Source organism: Erpetoichthys calabaricus, chromosome 18 (genome assembly GCF_900747795.2).
Source record: "Erpetoichthys calabaricus chromosome 18, fErpCal1.3, whole genome shotgun sequence".
NCBI lineage: Eukaryota > Metazoa > Chordata > Cladistia > Polypteriformes > Polypteridae > Erpetoichthys > Erpetoichthys calabaricus.
In genome coordinates this window covers 82578063-82599932 of record NC_041411.2, presented here as the reverse complement: position 1 = coordinate 82599932, position 21870 = coordinate 82578063, and the positions used below count along the sequence as shown (strand labels likewise).

The window sequence follows — 21870 nt, the reverse complement described above, 5'->3', positions numbered from 1 at the left end:
ACACAGAGGGACTTCTGGCTGCACGGGCTTAAGTGCTGTGCTGTACATATACCGGAACTAAAAGTTCCTTAGTTTTTTGTTCTGGGGGAAAGAGGGTGCCTCAAGATTACAACACTTTGTTGGACTGAATCTCAATTTCAAAATGTCTTTTCAGGGTAAGCAAAATCAACTGGTTGTTTTTATCTTGTTTGCTTTGCTTTTTAATTCTGATCCAGTTCACACACCCAAAAGAAATAAAAATAACAATCTGTGGTACTAATCATATTGGTAATTGAACATTGGTTCTCAAATTAGGAGGCATAAAGATACATCAAAACTATGAAATGTTTGTGACTGAAAAAAGCAAAATTTATCAATAAGTTATCTACGGATTCCATTTTAGTTAGTTTTCTAAATTAGTAACTTAATTGTTTGAACAATGACTGCTTGATTAACTAATTGCTAAACCTCCTGCCTAAATGATTGATTGTCTAACTGTTTAATGAGTGGTTAATTGATTGATTGATTGATTGTCTCTGTAACTGACTGGTGTGCAATGCTTGATTGGTTGATTGGCTCAGAGTCTGATTAATTAACTGATTAATTAGCAAACTGTTTGATTGCTCGCCCTAATGCAGATTAAATGCAAGAAGAAGCACTTAAAATCATATGCAGTTTGGGTTATTTTTGAAAACTTGAGTTTGATGAATTGTGGATGAAAAATTTGAAAACCAATGTTCTTACAAACAATGATTATGTTCCTTTGTTTAAATTACAAAGTACAGAGCTGTTCTTGATTTAGTTGTGTGACACCCTGTGATCCTTCTTAACCCTTTAACCGCCAACTCCCTAAATATTCCTCACGCCAGGCGAAATCTGAACAATTTTCGTTTTTTTTACTTTTTTACATTTTTTTTTACATTTTTTACATTTATTCAAGCAGTATTGACCACTAAATGTTGTGCAAGTTGCCAGTGTATACACGAAATCTATAAATGTAACCTGAATTCTCAGCTAAGCAAAACATCTTGATACCAAACCGTGCCCTTTTCAATGGTAGATACTGTCGAAACTGTAAGCGGCCCTTCCACGACAATAAACTTTCATCAACTGCAACTGACGGTCCTGGCATGTAGGGCAACTGAAATGCTTCAAATAAATGATCAATCAAAGGACGTAGCTTGAACAAGTGGTCGCGGTTTGGATCTTTCTTATCTGGCTCGTTTCTGTTGTCATTCAAATGAAAGAATTTCAGCAGCAAAGAGAATCGGTTACGTGTCATGACAGCTGCAAAAATAGGTGTTGCATACATAGGATCTGTAGACCAGTACATCTCAATATCTGGTTTTCTGATTATTCCCATCAACATCAAAATCCCAATGAATTTTTTCATTTCGTTTTCATCAGTGTCAAACCAAGCACGAACACGGGAATGTGGAGGTAAATTGGGATTTTTCTCAATAAACTGTGCTGCATACAGATTTGTCTGATGAACAAAATGTCTGATCAAATCAGGTGACACAAACAGCTCATAAAACTGCTCAGCAGTGTAATTGTTTACATCAACAATAAAGCCACACGTTCCCTCAAACGAATGCAGAAAAGGTAGTTCACCACGGGCAGCAGCCCAGCTGAGATGCTGGGGATACACCCACTCAGCACCGTCATCCGATGCGTCTTCATTCACAGTATCATGCAGCGCACGTTGCTGCTCATCACTGTCGCTAAAATCTTCTTCAGAACTGCTACAATCATGATCAGAACTGTCCAAAATCGCCTGCAAAGCCTCACTTGAAGTCAGTTTACGTTTCGCCATATTCACAGCTGTTACATGCGAATCACGTCACATGACCGGCCAAAACAACCACAGACTTGTCGAAATACAACGTAGTAATAATACCCATGCCAAACCGTCAGTTATACTACTTGCCAGGCATTCATATAACCACAGGCAAATGTGCCAGATAATTCCGGCAGTATGGCGTTAGCAATAAAACAACGGTGCCGGATATATCCGGCAGAGGGCGGTTAAGGGGTTAATATAATTTATAATATTAAACTGACAGATGAACAGAGTAAAAAAAAAAAAAAAAGAAGATTAACATTTTATTATCATCTTTACCATCATGAAAAGTGGGGTTACTTCTATAATTCAATGTGTTTTTGCCAATTTAGCTCTTTACTATGATATGGTGACATTGCACATATAATTGTATTAAATCCCCTAAATTAAAAATATACTGTATATGAAGATGATACTGCACATTTGGATGTCAGCTCTTTATTGCCCAAGAGAATAAATATTGAGTTTGTCATGGAAGAAGTTAGATGGTTACAATATGACCTACTTTCTTGCCATGTTGCTGAGCCCAAATGAATGTAAATGTACTGGCCTATAAAGCACGGGTTAGCCAGGCGTTTCACGCTATAAATAAGCTCTCGTTTTTCCTTGAGCTATACACGCTTTTTTGTTTGCTAGCAATGATGCTTGCACCCCACAATTCACAGATGCCACTAGTTCTACCCTAGAGAACAGAGGTAAGTGACAAAAAAAATAACATTAAGCACAGCTGCAATAAGTGCATTTGGATTTTCTAGTGAATTTAATCCAGGCTTTTTTAAAGCAATGCTAATACAGGATGTTTCTGTAGCATTTTCAGGAATGAGTCAGCTGTATTCTTCAAGGTAGATCAATTGAATTGTGTGACATTTGTAAAATAAATGTCACTGTCAGCTTTACAAGGCTTTTAAACTTTTTTGTTTCTGTGCAGGTTATTCAGAATGTTATAGAGCTACAATACATTCCATTGTTCTTATTTCAACTCATCTTTATTTTATTTCTTTAAACAAATCTCCATAGTTTATGCTTTGAAAAGTCATCTGAAACTGTAAGTGTAACCAGAATGGCACCAAACTGTATTTGTTTCTTATCTCTTTAAAAGATTGCAGTGTTTCAAGTTTTATAGAAGAGACTGTTTTCTGTCTTTTTTTGTTTATTTATATATTTGTTTGCTTTCCCTTCCCTTCACCATTCAAGTATCCACTGCAAATGTTGACCTTCATTCTTTCATTCTTTGTTCAAAATTTCAAATGCCTCCTACCTCTGCGTTTGTGTTGCTGTGCCTTTTGCCAAGTTGGTTAAATGTCACATTGCTTCTATCACATCTGCATTACCACTGTTATGGTATTTTCTTTCTGTCTCTTTCTTTCTTCCACAGGAGTTTAACAAGTAATCTGCCCAATGTGAATCTACCAAATGTGAATCTCCCTAAAGTTCCAAATCTACCAGTTAACCTCCCACAAATGCCTAGCTTTTCTACTCCGTCATGGATGGCAGCTATTTATGACTCTGAGTGTGTATTGTGCTACCATTAGATCTGATTATTTAATAACAGTGACCTTGGCATGGACATGTCTGCCTTTTTACTTTGTTTTTAAATTGTGTCTGACGGGCATTCTGAAGTATTAATTTCACCTCTTTGAAAATAGAAATAGTGCCACATGTTTATAAAATTTATTACGGAAGACATCAGTGGATGTAAAACAACAGGCATATTCCCATATTATGGATACCTTTTAAAGTCCATTATATTAGGAAATTCAGTTGTGTCCTTTCTTAATAATGAAATGCCTACAAAGTGACTGCTGTGTGGGTATTCTCAGCTGGAATATCTGTGTAGTATTTTATTGATTAACTGATCACTACAGAAAATGTCAATAGAACCTATACATGGTTACAAATTTCACAGTCCAAATCTCAGTTTCCATGTAACATTTTTGTGGTTCTTATATGCTGCCCGTTGTGTGCTGGCATGTTCTGTTTCCACATATGTACCTATAGTATTTTTGTGATATAATGATGAGCTCCTAAGTGCTACAGCAGCACTTAAAACGCCTGGAAATGCACATATTTTATCTGTTAACTGCCGCACAATACATGGCCTGCAACTCAATATGTAAAAAATTATATACTGAGACAGTGTGTATGTGTGTGTGTATATAATATACGGTATATGTATGCATGTGTGTATATGTATATCTTAGTTTGAAGAGGTCTATTAATTATTTACATTTAAGATGTCTCACTTAAATGTTTTCCAATGTTGTATCTGTCCTAGAGTCTATATAAACACAGGGAACTCCAGTTTTTGTATTACATCTCGCCTGAAGAAGGGGCCTGAGTTGCCTCAAAAGCTTGCATATTGTAATCTTTTTAGTTAGCCAATAAAAGGTGTCATTTTGCTGGACTTCTCACTATATATATATATATATATATATATATATATATATATATATATACATACACATACACATACATTCAGTACATACAGTATATACTTTATAAATATTCAGTATTTATATATGAAAGTGAAGGTCTGTGATATGGTTTGCATATTTGTAGTTAGTAACATTTTAAGCCTGCATATGTTGTGTTCATGTCCAAATGTCTGTTAATGGCATTTTTATTTCAGAGCCATGATTCGGACAACTCTCAGGCACTTTTAGTATTAGCCCTGAAACTTACTTCCACCATGTCTCAGTTAAACATGTGTCCGGTTGAACTTAAAAAGGACACCTAAATAATAAAAAAGACTTTATGACTTTATGACCAACACCCTCCGAACCCTAGCTTATTGATCCTCCCGCCCAACACCCCAACCTCCTCATTTGTTATATATTGCCCTTGATTTCTGTACATCTAATTATTTTCCTCTGATAATAATACCTGGTAGGCTGTCATATGGTTAAGAATAAGAAACTATTTTAAGATACATGATTAATTTTCTCCCTTTGTGGATTACTAGCTAAAATATATATTTATATACAGTATGATATATATATATATATATATATATATATATATATATATATATATATATATATATATATATATATATATATATATATATACACGAGTAAAGAGAGAGAGAGTATCTGTTTTGTATATGTTTATATGGATACCTATTTTCTCTAATTTTTACCCATTCTGATTACTGATACAGAATATAACATCACTAAGTATCCTAAAACATGAAATCATTTATGTAATCAACAGTAGAATATGCATTATCACAGACTCTCATTTGTGGTTGGTTCCTATTCTGGACCCAATGGTGTTGAGTTCCCACAATGCTGTATGAGAGGAATCAGGGTCAGACAGTGGATGGTAGGACTATCCGTTATATAAAGGGGCTGCTTCTTGAGCCTCCCAGAAAGATCTGTAGGTGTATTATTAGCAATTTAATGAGTGACACCGAAACATCTGAAAGTCAACTGTGGAAGTTTTGTTTTCTACTGTACATTGTGCACAAGTTGTAGAAGTATTCATTCAGTGATGCATATATGAAATCATTTAATTTTGTGATACTGTTTCATTTCTGAAAACATAAATACAGCATGTGTTGTGCTTTTATTTAGCTAATGGAATTATAACATGAATAAAATGTTCTGCTTGTCAATTTGTATGCATAAAAGTATCATTGGCACTTCAAATCCTGACCTGGATATGCTGAGTAGGTACCAACAGGCCATTCTGTATGCAACTGATAATGCCCATCCTATTATTAATACCAGGTAAATCACTTGCATCTACTTTGTATATACCGCACATGGTCCATAGCCACTTCACCTAAATTGTTCTTATCAAGTTCACTTCCAGTTAATGTGCTGTGTGTACAGATATTGTATTACAGTAATCCCTCCTTGATTGCGGGGGTTGCGTTCCAGAACCCCCCGTGAAAGGTGAAAATCCTCGAAGTAGAAACCATATGTTTATATGGTTATTTTTATATTGTCATGCTTGGGTCACAGATTTGCACAGAAACACAGGAGGTTGTAGAGAGACAGGAACGTTATTCAAACACTGCAAACAAACATTTGTCTCTTTTTCAAAAGTTTAAACTGCTCCATGACAAGACAGAGATGACAGTTCCGTCTCACAATTAAAAGAATGCAAACATTTCTTCCTCTTCAAAGGAGTGCGCGTCAGGAGCAGAGAATGTCAGAGAGACAGAGAAAAGCAAACAAATCAGTAGGGCTGTTTGGCTTTTAAGTATGCGAAGCACCGCGGCACAAAGCTGTTGCAAGGAAGGCAGCAGCTCACACCCCCTCCGTCAGGAGCAGAGAATGTCAGAGAGAGAGACAGAGAAAAACAATCAATCAAAAATCAATACGTGCCCTTCGAGCTTTTAAGTATGCGAAGCACCGTGCAGCATGTCGCTTCACGAAGCAGCTGCATAGAAGGGAGCGACGTGAAGGTAATCTTTCAGCATTTTTAGACGAGCGTCTGTATCGTCTAGGTGTGCAAACAGCCCCCCTGTTCACACCCCCTCCGTCAGAAGCAGAGAATGTCAGAGCAAGAGAGAGAGAGAGAGAAAAGTAAAAATCAATACGTGCTATTTGATCTTTTAAGTATGCGAAGCACCGTGCAGGAAGCATATCGCTTGATAAAGCAGCCATATGTAAGCCCAGCAAAGAAGAGAGCAATGTGAAGGTAATCTTTCAGCATTTTTTGAGGAGCGGCCGTATCCTCTAGGGGTGCGAACAGCCCCCGTGCTCACAATATATTTGAGGAGTTTTATTTAATATGTAATACGCGCTCTGGTTGGGTAGCTTCTCAGCCATCTGCCAATAGTGTCCCTTGTATGAAATCAACTGGGCAAACCAACTGAGGAAGCATGTACCAGAAATTAAAAGACCCATTGTCCGCAGAAATCCACGAACCAGCAAAAAATCTGCGATATATATTTAAATATGCTTACATATAAAATCCACGATAGAGTGAAGCCGCGAAAGTCGAAGCGCGATATAGCGAGGGATTACTGTACTGGCTAAGTCCATTTCACCATTATCATGGAATTAAATGTATAGGTTCTCAAGAAGCAGACTCACACAAGTATACACTCCAAAAAAACTGAGTGGCCCACTCCAGGAATTACCTAATTTACAGATCCTCCTAACTTAACAGAAAGTGTTTTTGTTTTGTAGTTGTATTTTAGGCAGCTGAACTAGCTTGTAGCTTACTTTAGCTGTATTACAGCCAGCCTTTGTTTAGTCATTTTTCAAACAAGTACAGTACTAGTAGCTAAGGTGTACTGTGCTGTAATACCACAGTTCACTGTTCAATCCCTGTCATTGTCTTACTGTTTGTTTCCCCTTATACTGTAAATCTGACAACGTAAAAATACATGATAGGAATTATAGCACAATACCCTGAGATAATGTTCACTTGTGAGTTGACTATGAAAGTGACAAGGGGCCTGGTTGAGTTTCCATCACTAACACTCTGTGGTTCTGAGCAAGTCACTTATTCTGCCAATTCGCACATTAAAGTAAATTTAAGCAAGTATACACTTCTGCACTGGTAAAGCATATTGGCATGATGTTCATTTGAAAAGGACATTGTAAAAAAACAACTGTGTACTTCTTTTCCTTTCTCTCTTCATTTTTTTTCTAAGTTTCATTTTGTTACATTTTTCTTTTCTTCTTGGGTTTTTGTGCAATTTTAATTTTGCCATTCTTTTCTCATCCTTTTCTACCTGCTGGAGAGCTACATTGCATGCCAACTAATAACCCAGCTTTTTCCATTTTTTCCAGCATCACACTTGTGTACACCACCACCACAATCCCTGCACTCCTTTGATCTAAGGGCTGTTCCAACAAAAGACAAATTTCCGAAGAACCTAGCTGGTAGCAAAAATAAAATCATTCCAAACTAAAAATTAAAAACCAGGGAGACCAGAGAGACTCCAAAATACCAGATGTGTGCCCTCTTCTGTTTTTTGTTTTGTCTGCTAATTGGGATGACTTTTGCATTTTCCCACCTTTCAGTATCACCATGGACCTCCTCCTCACAAATTCCATCTATTCACTCTCACTGCACAAAACGATGGAGTCTCTTCCTCGTTACCAGTCATGAGTTGTCTCTTCACCTTCTGATTCTATAGCTAATATCCCCATTGTCATCAAGCAGGATATTCACGTCAGTTGTGTTTCAGCTCTACACCATTAGAAAAAAAACGTACTATAATTACAGGGCTTAAATGACACAGTTCAATCCGAAAGCCCTTAGCCTGTATTTAATGTCCTGGACACCAAGAGTTCTCCTTGGCTGCCTGCCTTTGACATTAGACTACAATACATAACTTGACAGCGTTCTCTATTGGATGGGAGTTGCTAGGTACAGGAGCTACAAAAACTTCATACCTGTCCATATTTGTGGTAGATAAAGTTTAAATTATTCATTATGTTTATCATTGTGGAAGTAAAGTTCATTAAATATTTGTTTTTCATAATAATGTTCTACTAAAGTTTCATATACTTAATTATAGGTACTACTTGTTTCTTAGCTACAGTGTTTTCATTGCTACTTTTGCTATTTGACAAATTATTACAACTCATAACAAATTCATCTCTCCATTTTTTGAACTTAGCATTTCAGTTTCTGGATGTTGGAAGCTGGAGGCCTATCTTACCAGTATTGGCTATAAAGTAGGAACCCACTTTAGATGGGTTGCAGTCCATTGCAGGTCAGGCTAGGACAACTTAGAACTGTCCATCCATCCATCTATCCATTCAGCAAAGATTCATAATCCAATTTTAAGGTTACTGGGAACTAGAATGTATGTGGACATGGACAAAGACGCAAATTCCAGGAACTGTAATACGGCAGCGTTAACAAGTGTGTCAGTCTGGAATTGTCAGTAAACCCTAAAGTGTATTACTTCAGAGTGCAGAAGAAAACTAAAGTGACCAGAGCAAATTCATATTGTGTCCAAACTATGCATGGAAAATGGCAAGCAAGGGCCTCAAACCTGGAGCTAATATGCAGTAGTTCTAATTACTATATTGCCTTGCCATCAGAGATTAAATATTACTAACGTATATAGAATTTTTGTCTCCAAAACACCTGCATTGTGTAGGACTTTTTAGAATTCAGCATTTTTTCTTCCTTAATTGTGTGCATCAGTGTCCAGTTTTTAGTTCCACTTTTAATTCTGTATAAACTAGTTATTATAAACGAACATCGGTCAAGTGGTCCTGTGATTTGAAAGTATTTTTAGATTCAGTTACAAGAATTAATTAACAGCCTTAGTTCTTCATACTCTTCAAACTGTGGCACATTATCTGTGCTGCCTTTCAAAATTAAAGTGAAACTCATTTAGCATTTCATGGATAGAAAGGTCTCAAACCGAGCGTGAGGGTGTTGCTGTAGCTGCAGGTGAAGACACTGGAGTTCGTTGTGTTTTTTAATCTGCCAGACACTCGATTTCACAGCCAGCTTTGAACTGTGGTGCAGAACCTGTTTTTGAGATCTCCGGACACATCCATTATTTTTGAACTCCTAGTCCCAATCAGACACAATGTAAAGGCCAAATTTGATAAAGTCAGCTATCCAACAGGGTTGTGAATTGGAACAGCCTAAACAGTTTCACGGATTTCTTAAAATCCTGTGTCATTTTCATGCCAAGCTGACTGTCCTAAAGATTAGATTAGGCAGCATTAAAAAAAAATTGAGAACCTTACGGCTTTTCATGTTTTTGTCTTTGCATGTCCTCATGTGTGATCTGGAAAGATACAAATCCAAAAAATGACCTGAAATGTATTTAACACAGTATGCTTAATAAATGATAATTTCACCTTGGTGCATAAAATATAGTTTATGGTTTAAAATCTGTGTGTACCTTGTATGGCATCAATAATACTGGTCCATATTTGCTAAAGTGCCCATCACATGTAACTTTTTTTCAATAATTACATATTTATTAAATAAGGATTAGAATGTCTTTTAGTATATTGTTAAACATGGCTTCTTTATTACATGAGATTGTGAGAAAAATGATTTTGTATCTTTCCAACAAAACTGATCTCCTCAAATCTCCTTTCATAATATAGAAAAGTGCTCTATATTATCTAGCATTGACTGTGTACCTGGGATGTCTGAAGGTAGTGAAGAGGCTCCCTCCCAATGAGACTTTTACCTTTTGTCAGCCCCAGATATCTGAATGGTTTACCACTGTTGGCATGTTGGGGGTATGGTTTCCCACCCTGCATTTTTAGCTATTGCTCTGAAGCAACCATTTCTTCAGTGCAGCTGGCATCCGTCATGGCAGAAACAATCACACTCATTCGTTTCTACAGACGATGGCAGTATTCTCCAGTTGTGCATGGTGTGTTCAACATTCTTGGGAAAAGTGGTGTGCGAGAGCCTGGTCTTTCATAATTAATCAGAAAGGGAGGTCAGCAAATGAACCACTAAGCACTGCTGCATACATTTTTTTGTCCTTTTCTTTTTATATTTGTTTTTTTTTCCCTTTCTTTTCTTGGAGGTGGATATGCCATGCAGCCTATCACATGTAATACAGTGGTCTGACCTGCCAACTGTGGTACCAATCCGGGCTTTTTAGTGCCCAGTGCCAACAAGTAAATTATCAGTGACAAAAGTGAAAGGATGTGGTTTAAAAAAATGACAGGGTGTGGTAGGGCCTCGCTCACCGCTTGTTACCACAACCTACCTTACTTGGTTACCGTAAAAACGTTTAAAATTTCTATTAAAAATGCATGAAACCCAGCTTAAAAATACCTTACAGTTCAGTGTAGCTGTATAGAGATACGTGTCTCTTTTTTTTAACTATACATTGACTTAAGCTCAGCATTGTTTTTCTTGCTAATAATCAATAATGTTTACACTGTATGGTTAAAAAAAAATATTGGAGATAGCATCCCTCTTTACATTAAGCTCTTCTGTTCCTTAACATAAAATGTCCACAACAGCAAAACTACAGTTCAAAATGTGATGTTGACCATACTTGTCCTCTTCTCACAGCAATGGATCAGGTACTTCAGAAGATCTCTTCTGGAAGCTGGACGCCTTACAGACATTTATCCGGGATCTTCACTGGCCAGAAGAAGAGTTTGGGAAACACCTGGAGCAGCGGTTGAAACTTATGTCTAGTGATATGATAGAGTCATGTGTTAAAAGGTTGGTCTTTTGAAAAAAATCACCAATGCCCTAGAGTAGTAATTTTTTATGGCTTATTTTTTATAATTTTATTGACTGTGAAGGTGTCTTATTATAGTGATCTAGTTTTACAGCACTGAAGACACATTTGATTAATTAATACATTTTCTCGACTCACTTTTTCCATTTTATAGTCATGGAGTACAATACCCTGTCCTGCCAGCACTAAGCATAATTCAGTCCAGTGAAGCTTATTCCTTTTTATTATTGTTCTTTTCACTGTACAAAGGCTCAAAGATCTTACACATTTTTATAATACATTTAAAGTACTAAACTTTATAATGTGTGTGTAAATGAACATATCAAGCTTAATATTAAAAGTTTAGTTTCAGCCACTTGGCAATGGAAAAGAAGACAAAAACTCAAAATCAGAGCCTTGCTTTGGGAAATAACTAAAAAATATACACACTTTGTTCAGTTATAACAAGCAGCATCATGTTTTGCTGACCTAGGCCAACTGGTTGGCTTCCTATCCCTGCACAGCCCACTGTATGATAAGTATATGCTGAAATCCACAACCATATAAACTAATGAGTAAAGTAAGAAATATATTTGTTTTATCGATGACCATTGACTTCAGCATTTCAGATACTCACTGATAATCAGGGGGCCTACTAGTGCTCTAATGTTGTCTGAACACTGAAATCCTGCTCTGGTAATATGGAATATACAATATATTTATTATTTATAAGGCTGTCAGTTAGGATATTTATATCTTAATTACACAATTATATCATACATATGCAATCTGCAAGCAAAAGCACAGTACTTCTTGCTAGCACAACATAGAGCAACCATATTTCATAAGACTTGCACACGTAGATTCTGTGTGTAAAATGACTGTTTCATCATACTTATTAAAGTAATTGCATCCCATGAATCAAAGCGCAATCCTGCCACAGACCAGTGCTGCAACTCTGTTTACCTAAAAGCTAGGAGAAGCTGGTGATTTTGAGGGTAAAATAGTATTCTGCTATTTGTATCACGTTATCTGTGTGATGTAGTAGTTGACATTATGAACTTCAAACGAGAAAGTTACTTGTGCATCCATACCTCATTCTCACTGTGTGATCCAGAGAAAGTCACTTTACTCATCTGTGCTCCGCTTTTAAAAAGATATATTATTTGTAAGCAGTTGAATTGTATCACAATTGAGTTTATTGCCTTAGATGAATTATTTGAGAAAATTTATAATAAAAAATGTGGGAGGAAATCCACACAAACAGCAAATTATTATGTAAACTCCACGGACTGTACCAGGTTTTTGGAGAAGGGAAACAGTAATGTTACTACTGTACCAATGTGCTGCTCTTTGTTTGTTTGTTCATTCATTCTTTGAAAAAAGATGAACTGCATCCAGAAGAGTAGCAGCAAATGATTAGGTGCTAAATGCATGATGTGCAAAATTGTTGGATTTCATAAATAAATAATTAAACAGCAATTATCCTGCTTATTAGGCAATTGTTTCCATTTGGGTATTTTTAAAAACATGCAGATATTTTGGGTGATGCCAGAACTTCAATTTCCATGTTTTTACACTGATATTAAGATAAATTCAGATATTGTATACAAAGTCATGGATGTTACATTTTTTTTGTTTTGATACAAGTGTGCTAAAATGAGCCCACTTATAGGATCACTTTACGCCTAATGCTGCCATCAGACAGGATCAAGCACAGCACAAACCTGCAGTGAAAAAAACATTTTTTACGAAATGGATTAGTAGGTGAATTGACAAAGTATTTACAGTATAATAAAATATGCTGTTATAATATTAGTTTAGATTTTGAAGTTTAATTTAAAGAAAATCACATCAGTCCCTAAAAGAAATCAGCTGAAACATAACAAAATGTATTTGACGATACAGTTAGGAAAGTGAAAAGTTAGTTCCATTGGATGAATGCATGGTGTATTTTGCCAGCACTTATGTATTTTCCTAGTGCTATAATAGTTATTTTGAATGTGAAAGTGGTATAAAGCAGGATTTTCCGTTCACCTTGTGTGCTTGCCAACCAGATGCCATCAAGCCTCGGGTCTCTGTCACAATCACTGAGCAAAGATCACAAGGAAATACCACCTCGATTTCGTACAGTGCCCACAGCATTTGATGTAGCGAGCTTTGTAGCTGCTGTCAGCCCAAGGCAAAGACACTGCTTCCCCAGTGAAAGAAAAAAAAAATCAAAATCAAGCCATGTTCATTGGGTAATTTTAAGAAGGCATTTCACTGGCATATGGGGTCATTGCTCAGCAAGTGGAAAATGTTTTTTGTTGGATATTTTGTGGATCAAATATGTTAACAGCACAGTGTAGAATGTTTTTATGGTCACGAAGAAAGATAATTTGTGTTTATTATTGTCACACATGATTATATGTTTTACTCAAGAAGACTGATTGGAGTACAGTACATTCAAAAATGATCATGTATTTTTTTAATTAAACCAAAATAAGCATTTCATAATTAGGATTCTAAGTGTAAAGCTTGTTTTGTGAGAAGCAATCATAAAGTGACTTTTTGATACTCTAGTGATATGCTTTCTGTACCTGCTTTATTCATTCTTTAAATAGAGAGTCATCCAGTGACTACAGTGCACATTTATACATGCATTAATGTTAACATTAATTTATTCAGTCAACCTTTGTCAGTACTTTCTTACAAAGTTAGCATATACAGTAACCTGAGCTCTCTAAGGTTACAGTCGGAAACCTCATCCATCACAGGACTCGCTAACCCACACTAAGCCATTTAAGGCCAGTTTAGAGTCAGTAGTTATCCTAACCAACATGTCTTTGAGATATGGGATGAGATTTAATAATCTGAATAATACAGCTGTACAAAGAATGATTTACATGCAGTGCCTCAATAAACTATGCCCTGAGCCAGAGGATATCCCAGCAACATCAGATGTAGGTTGCTAATCACATCTGGTAAGAACAAAATATGGCCAGTCCATTGCAGGACATGCTTGTTCACATGTACCCACACTCCATACCAGGCCAATTTAGTAATTTGAAATATAGAATTATAAGCAAAATTACTGTAGCACACAGTACATCAATAAAGTGATTTATGAAGAACTAGAATCTGTACGGACAGCATCATGTACAAGGCATTGTGCAAATCTTAATTGTACGCTAATCCATGACAAGACACACTGTTCCATTGTAGTCAACAGTTAACCTAATTTGCATGTCTTTTAGATGGGAGATGAGACCTCCTAATCTGTATAATATAACAGAGGAAAAAATTACTGTTGGTTCAAAATCAGACAAAGTGTGCACTAGGTTGCTGTGATCCAGAGTCTACCCCAGGAAATCACACTGACGTTATAAACCTGACCTGAAAAACACATTGTAGGGCATACTTTTGCACACACACTCATACTGGATTGATTTAAAGTTGCCAACAAACCTAACAAAGCTTCGAGGCATGTCAGTTTTGGATGTTCTAAAATGTAACATTTTTTAGTCATTGTATGAATTTGTTTCTATTTTATTTTGTACTTTGTGAGTGAAATTCATAATTGCCAGTTTATATGAATAAGAACAAAATGGTTGTCTGAACCAATCGACATAGTGAATAGCAGATTTTACTTTAAGCTGATATTTTAACACTCTGATTTTAGGATAACATACAATTGTCACAAATCTTTTTTTTTTTTTTTTTTTTTGTCTCTTTTTCCTTTTCTTGTTTTTAGAACAAGAATTGCATTTGAAGCGAAGCTTCAGAAAACTAGCCGATCAACTGATTTCCGAGTTCCACAATCAATATGCACAATGTTTAACGTGATGGTGGATGCCAAGGCTCAGTCTGCAAAGCTATGCAGTATGGAAATGGGTCAAGAGGTAAACCCATGTTATACATATGACTAAATCAGCTAATACTCAGGTGCTGTCAGGCTTTCATGTGGATAAATGTAAACATTTTGTAAAGTAATCTTCAGAGGATAATAAATACAAAGTTGATATTTTAAACTATTAACATTACATACACTCGGTTAGCCAATCTGGCCCTTTCAACCTAATTTCAGACATTAATACCATGTATGACTAACAAGATGGCTCTGACACTTTCCCATCACGTGATAATACACTATAAATCCCAATGTATCAACTCTCTCCTCTGTCTTGTTCCAGGTATCTTTTTGTTCCTGCCCTTTGAATTTAGAGGGCTCTTGGAGTCAAGTGAGTGCTCATATTCCCCTGACCAGAGACACCCTTTAAACTCCATCCGTTGACTGTTTTTCTAGGGTCAAAGGGAGTCCTTGGTCGAAACAGGACCACCTTGCTAGTGATGTAACAGCCCCTGGTATTCCTATATACTATATAATGAGACTGGTTTTCAAGGCAACCCTCATACTGCCGCCTTCTTTATTTGCACCAATCAAGGACTTTGAGCTTCCCCATGTATCCAGCAGGATTTACATTTCCCTCCTGGTAGTCTATGCTGGTCCTACTCTTAATTTGTAAACACTCAGTTTACCTGTTATGTTTCAGCAATCGTCACTTCCCTGGTTCAGTTATGTTCTTTATTTAATCTTTGTGTTTTTTTCTTTCACATAGTATTCTCTGTATTATGTTATTTGTTCTGTTTTTGGTTTTGTTCTATCTGTGCTATATTTATGTAACATTGGGTTAATTATTAACATTTTGCTATTTTGTATCATGTTAAGAATAAATGCAGTTGTATCTGTTTCCTGACGCCAGCTAGAATTAAAAGTTCAGAAGCCACAGCTTCTGCATTATGTTGTGATTCCTGCCACAACTAAGTTCAAAGATGGAAAAATCCAGACCTGCCCTCTAGACAAGTCTGGACCCATTGAATAGACCTCACCCCAGGTAGTCTAGCAGCAAGCTCAAAGTCGGGCTTCCTGCCTGTACAGAGCCCAAAATGGGACTAAGGCTTCTAATAACTCTAAATATCAAAATATCTACAAAAAAGGAGGAGGGGAAAACCATTAATCCTTCAGTTTAAGGGCAAAAAAGTCATTTTTATATTTAAAAAATATTACAACAGAATTCCAAGGAGAAATACAGCAATAATGAAATAACGGACAGACAAAAGCCTAAAAGTAAACAAATCCAAGTAAATCATTAAGCCAGAAAACATTACCAAAAAATAGATCTAATAATATAATATGTAAAATAATATGTGAAAAAATACAAAGGTTAGATTAGCAAAGAACACACTTGAGCTAGGGAAGAGTCCCTGGCTGAAGGGTAACATTCCCTGCCCTCTAATGGCCTGGAAGAGTACTTCAAAATTCTCTATTGAATGCCACACACTGCTGCACCATGACAGCTTTCCTGCACACACTGTGTTGTCAGTCAAACAATTTTTAACCAAAAAAAATGTGGTTGCTTTGCGCCCTCTGAAGTCGCCAGATTTCTATACATGTGACATAGAAAGGAAGACAATTTTCTATGTTGGAAGAAATCCAGAAAAAAACTGCAGGAAGCTCTAGACATAGTAACAAAAGTTAAGTACAGAAAATGGTTCTAGGAATGGAAGAGGCTCAGGGACAAATGTATTGCATTTCAAAGGAAGTATTTTGACAAAATGGAATTGCTGCAAGTTGTATAATAAATACATAGTTTTTTTTTCTCTCCAATTCTGGGAGTTTTTGGGTCCCCACCTCTGTGTGTGTGTGTGTTGTGTGTGTGTGTGTATATATATATATATATATATATATATATATAAAGCTTCTTATATCAACATGGCTATCATAGAATGTCTCTTAATATGTTAATTTTATTTATTGCAAGTGATGCAAATATTTTTATCACAGTATTTTAAATTAAAATACTAAATGCATTTTTAAAATTAATTAAAATTGCATTTTTTCTTTTGTCATTGTGTCAGTTTTTGCATTTACTGAACATGTGTGGTTCAAAAAAAACTTTTTACTGTTTTATTTGAACTACTTTTCTATCTTTGAAGTTTAATTTACTTTCTTATTTTAAATTTCATATTTCATTACTTAATTTGCTGCTTATTATTGTTTCACTTTAAGTTACCTTCTTTTTATTTTTCCTCCTCCTGTTTCTTTTTTTTTGATTTTGTTGTCAATCTTGTAAAAGTTCGCTAAAGACTGGGTAAGTGTGGCTAACAGTTATAATCTCAACCCTGCCTCTTCCAGTTTGCAATGCTTCTTACCTTGTCTGTTACCCTTTGACTGCTTGAATTTTATTAACATTTGTACTACTTTTGATGTAAATTAATATGACAAGTTATAGAGACATTTAAAATTTTCAGACCTACTTAATTTAATTTAGGATGTCCAGGGCCCAGAGCCTAACCAAACACTGGGAACAAAGCAAGAAAAGTCATGGACACAGAGCACTAATCTAGGGCAGGAAACACACTTTAGAGTCACCAGTTAACCTAATCTGCATGTCTTTTGTGTGTCAGAAAATCTGAAGTATTTAAAGGAAAACTGTATATACATGGGAAGAATGTGCATACTCAATACAGACAATGACTAGGCAGAAGATTCAAACCCAGGAGACTTGATCATTGACACATCGCCCCTTATCGTTTTGACAACATGCCATCTTATCAAGTAATAATACGTTTTTTTTTCTTCTAAAGAAGACTAAAATAGTGGGCCCATGGAAATATAAATGAAAGTGACGATTTTCTTCTATTTGTTTATTTTGGGGTCACTCATAGTTATCACTCCTGTCTCAGTTTTAGAGGTGTGGCTCGATTTCTAGCCTGTCACCATGCACATTCTCCCAGTGGCCACGCGTGATAGATTTCAAAATAAAGATAATTTATTTTATGTTCCCAAATGGCATTTATGCTTATCATGTGTACAGGAGGTTTCTAATAGAATTCCTCCTTTTCTCTTTTGGTCTGCAAAGGCTGAAGGAAGGTTCCATAAATTAGCTTAGGGCACAAAATAACGTTTATTTTTTTCAATAACACAGAAATAGATCTCCATTTTCAGCTTTCATCCACACTACCACAGTGCTTTCAACCCATGATAACTGATACTTTTGAAAATGTTCTCCAGAGCTAAATAGTCTCAGCACTGTAACATGAACAAGGAAAAATGCAGCTTTTCAAAACCACACACTGTAATCGATGTCATATTGGTTTGTTCTTATTACATGAATATTGGGTCCTGATCATTACAACATCTTATTACCTGATTGGTCACCCTTCATGGGATAAAACCGCACTCCAACATAGCAGGCACAGAGGAGTTGCTTTCTATAGCGCTTGTTGTGTTATTTACCTGTATGTATTAAAATTATGTTTTGTACAGTTTGAATACTGCATTCATACACAAAAATACAAATAATTTACCATTCTCTACAGTTTCATGATAAATCCCATAGCCACTGGCATTACCACTCCTTCACGGCTTTTTTCACCAGTGCAGCCATGCCTAGTATATTTGAACATCTGTGTCATATGCATTTCACTGTCTTTTTAGTGCAGACGGAGATATTTTAACAAACAATGTAAAACGGCTAGTATGGAGATATTTTGCTTTAAAAACACCATTTTTAAATGAAAGCGCAGTATTACTTTATGAACGTAGCCTTATTTTGAAATGATTTGCGTACAGTTGGACTGTCCCCCATCTCCAAACCACAGCATTTTCTTTAATTTAAGACAGCATTAATTCTTAGCATAAAATTTTGCATATTTTTATAAAGAACATTGAAATGTGTGTGCCTCTTTTGATAGCTAAGTTTCAGTCTTTAAAAAACACTATATCAAGGTAAAGTTTGATTTATTATATACTGTATAACAATTTTAAACCGCGGTATTCTTCCCTTTTACTAATTTGTTTAAAGAAGGGTACGGTAAACATAACACATTTAGTTCAGTGAGCTTCTTTTGTATGTTAACAATTAACCTGCCCCAGTGCTTCATCCATATACTGTACATTAGAAAAGCTGTCAATTACCTTGCTTCAACTCCATGATTCAATAGTTTGTTCCAGATTCCCTTGACCCTTTTTGTGAGGAAGTGTTCCCTGGTCCCCTTCTTGGATGTATTACTCTTTAGTTTTGGTGTACGTGATTCTGTTTTTTTAACTGAAGAAAATCTGCTTGATAAACTTTGAGGATTTTGAAGACCTCTGTTAGGTTCCCAAGTAGCTTTCTCTTCACAAGACTAATGAGGTTTAGTTTTCTCAGTATGTCTGACTAGGGCATATCCTTTAATCGCAGAATTCACTTGGTGGTGGTTCTCTGCACAGCTCCTAGTGCTTTTTTCTGTAGCATGGTGACCAGAAATGCATAGAATACTCCAGATGTACAGTTAGGTCCATAAATATTTGGACAGAGACAACTGTTTTCTCATTTTGGTTCTGTACATTACCACAATGAATTTTAAATGAAACAACTCCGATGCAGTTGAAGTGCAGACTTTCAGCTTTAATTCAGTGGGGTGAACAAAACGATTGCATAAAAATGTGAGGCAACTAAAGCATTTTTTTAACACAGTCCCTTCATTTCAGGGGCTCAAAAGTAATTGGACAATTGACTTAAAGGCTATTTCATGGGCAGGTGTGGGCAAGTCCGTCGTTATGTCATTATCAACTAAGCAGATAAAAGGCCTGGAGTTGATTTGAGGTGTGGTGCTTGCATGTGGAAGATTTTGCTGTGAACAGACAACATGCGGTCAAAGGAGCTCTCCGTGCAGGTGAAAGAAGCCATCCTTAAGCAGCAAAAACAGAAAAAGCACATCCGAGAAATTGCTACAATATTACGAGTGGCAAAATCTACAGTTTGGTACAGTTTGGGGCGGAGTGGTGGCTCTGAGGCTAAGGATCTGCGCTGGTATCCCAAAGGTTGCCGGTTCGAATCCCCGTCACTGCCAAAAGAGATGCTACCCTGCTGGGCCCTTAACCTTCAATTGCTCCAGGGGCGCTGTACAATGGCTGACCCTGCACTCTGACCCCAAGGGGTATGCGAAAACTAACAAATTCCTAATACAAGAAATTGTATAAGGCGAAATAAGAACAAAAAAAAAATCCTGAGAAAGAAAGCAAGCACTGGTGGGCTCAGCAACGCAAAAAGACCTGGACGTCCACGGAAGATAAGTGGTGGATGATTGCAGAATCATTTCCATGGTGATAGAGAAACCCCTTCACAACAGCCAACCAAGTGAACAACACTCTCCAGGGGGTAGGCGTTTCGATATCCAAGTCTACCATAAAGAGAAGACTACATGAAAGTAAATACAGAGGGTGCACTGCAAGGTGTAAGCCACTCATAAGCCTCAAGAACAGAAAGGCTAGATTGGACTTTACTAAAGAACATCTAAAAAAGCCAGCAAAGTTCTGGAAAAACATTCTTTGGACAGATGAAACCAAGATCAACCTCTACCAGAACGATGGCAAGAAAAAAGTATGGAGAAGGCGTGGAACAGCTCATTATCCAAAGCATACCACATCATCTGTAAAACACGGTGGAGGCAGTGTGATGGCTTGGGCGTGCATGGCTGCCAGTGTAAGTCAGTCACCTGATCTTAACCCAATTGAGCAGGCATTTCACTTGTTGAAGACTAAACTTCAGACAGAAAGGCCCACAAACAAACAGCAACTGAAAGCCGCTGCAGTAAAGGCCTGGCAGAGCATTAAAAAGGAGGAAACCCAGCATCTGGTGATGTCCATGAGTTCAAGACTTCAGGCTGTCATTGCCAGCAAAGGGTTTTCAACCAAGTATTAGAAATGAACATTTTATTTCCAATTATTTAATTTGTACAATTACTTTTGAGCCCCTGAAATGAAGGGATTGTGTTAAAAAATGCTTTAGTTGCCTCACATTTTTATGCAGTCGTTTTGTTCACCCCACTGAATTAAAGCTGAAAGTCTGCACTTCAACTGCATCGGAGTTGTTTCATTTAAAATTCATTGTGGTAATGTACAGAACCAAAATTAGAAAAAAGTCGTCTCTGTCCAAATATTTATGGACCTAACTGTATGTTCACTAGTGTGTTATACATTCAGAGTATAAGATCCTTTGATTTTGTATTCAGTAGCTGGAATTTTTTTTTGTTTAATAAAGCAGTAGCAGTTGTTTACTATGCTTCATATTTTTAATCGACTTATACTGGATTAGTATAAATCAACTCAGATAATCCAATGATCTAACTTATTTTTTGTTTGCCTCTTTTACTAGAGACAATATCACTCTCAGATAGATAATCTCATTGAAGAAACGGTAAAAGAAATGATAACCCTTTTGGTAGCAAAGGTAAGTTTTTAAATGGGTCTTTCTCATATTTTCAGAACTGAAAACAAAAGAAAATTTTTGTTTGGAGTAAAACCTTTCTACCTGTGCAGCCAAAACTCAGGTCCTCTGTGCTCTACAGTTTATGTATGACATATTTGCTGTCTTTTTTTTAAAAAATGTAGCACCATAGATGATACAGACATGGCAATTAGAGTGGCAGTTTTGAAATTTGAGTGTTCAAGTTCAGCTTTCAGAAGCTTTGAAGATAAATGTGTGCCATTGTCCATCACATACATATAGTAACTTGCTTTACACACATACCGTAGACTTATTACACTCTCAAGATTAACCAAGTGTTATTTGATGAGGAGAATGTACCATTTTATGCAAATAGTTAGCTAACATGATAGTGTATGGTGTTGAAAAGGTACTTACTTTTACATCTAATTTTTTGCCAGTTTGCTACTATTCTGGAAGGAGTCCTTGCAAAGTTGTCAAGATACGACGAAGGAACACTGTTTTCTTCATTCCTATCTTTTACAGTAAGAATAAATATCACATTTTTGCTGCTTTGCTGTTACAGGGGGAATGTTTTAGAAGTTTTCAAAATCCTAAAAAGGTAGTCATAGTTTGGAAATGGGACAGAGGCTTTGCTACATTGTGTCAATATTTAG

At 36.4% G+C, this 21870-nt stretch overlaps 1 protein-coding gene across 9 annotated transcripts in view; it reads left to right on the top strand.

The window, feature by feature from the left end:
- The window catches only part of cadpsa (Ca2+-dependent activator protein for secretion a), a 366374-nt gene that overhangs the window by 292797 nt on the left and 51707 nt on the right, over positions 1-21870 (top strand). For 6 of the 9 annotated variants that reach the window (XM_051921193.1, XM_051921192.1, XM_051921189.1 and 3 more), the window contains 5 exons: positions 3198-3332; positions 10805-10960; positions 14695-14842; positions 21143-21217; positions 21655-21738. In XM_051921193.1, coding sequence (XP_051777153.1) covers positions 3198-3332; positions 10805-10960; positions 14695-14842; positions 21143-21217; positions 21655-21738 — 598 coding nt within the window. The remainder of the gene's footprint in view (positions 1-3197; positions 3333-10804; positions 10961-14694; positions 14843-21142; positions 21218-21654; positions 21739-21870) is intronic. The other 3 variants (XM_051921196.1, XM_051921195.1, XM_051921198.1) reach the window with 1 other exon arrangement.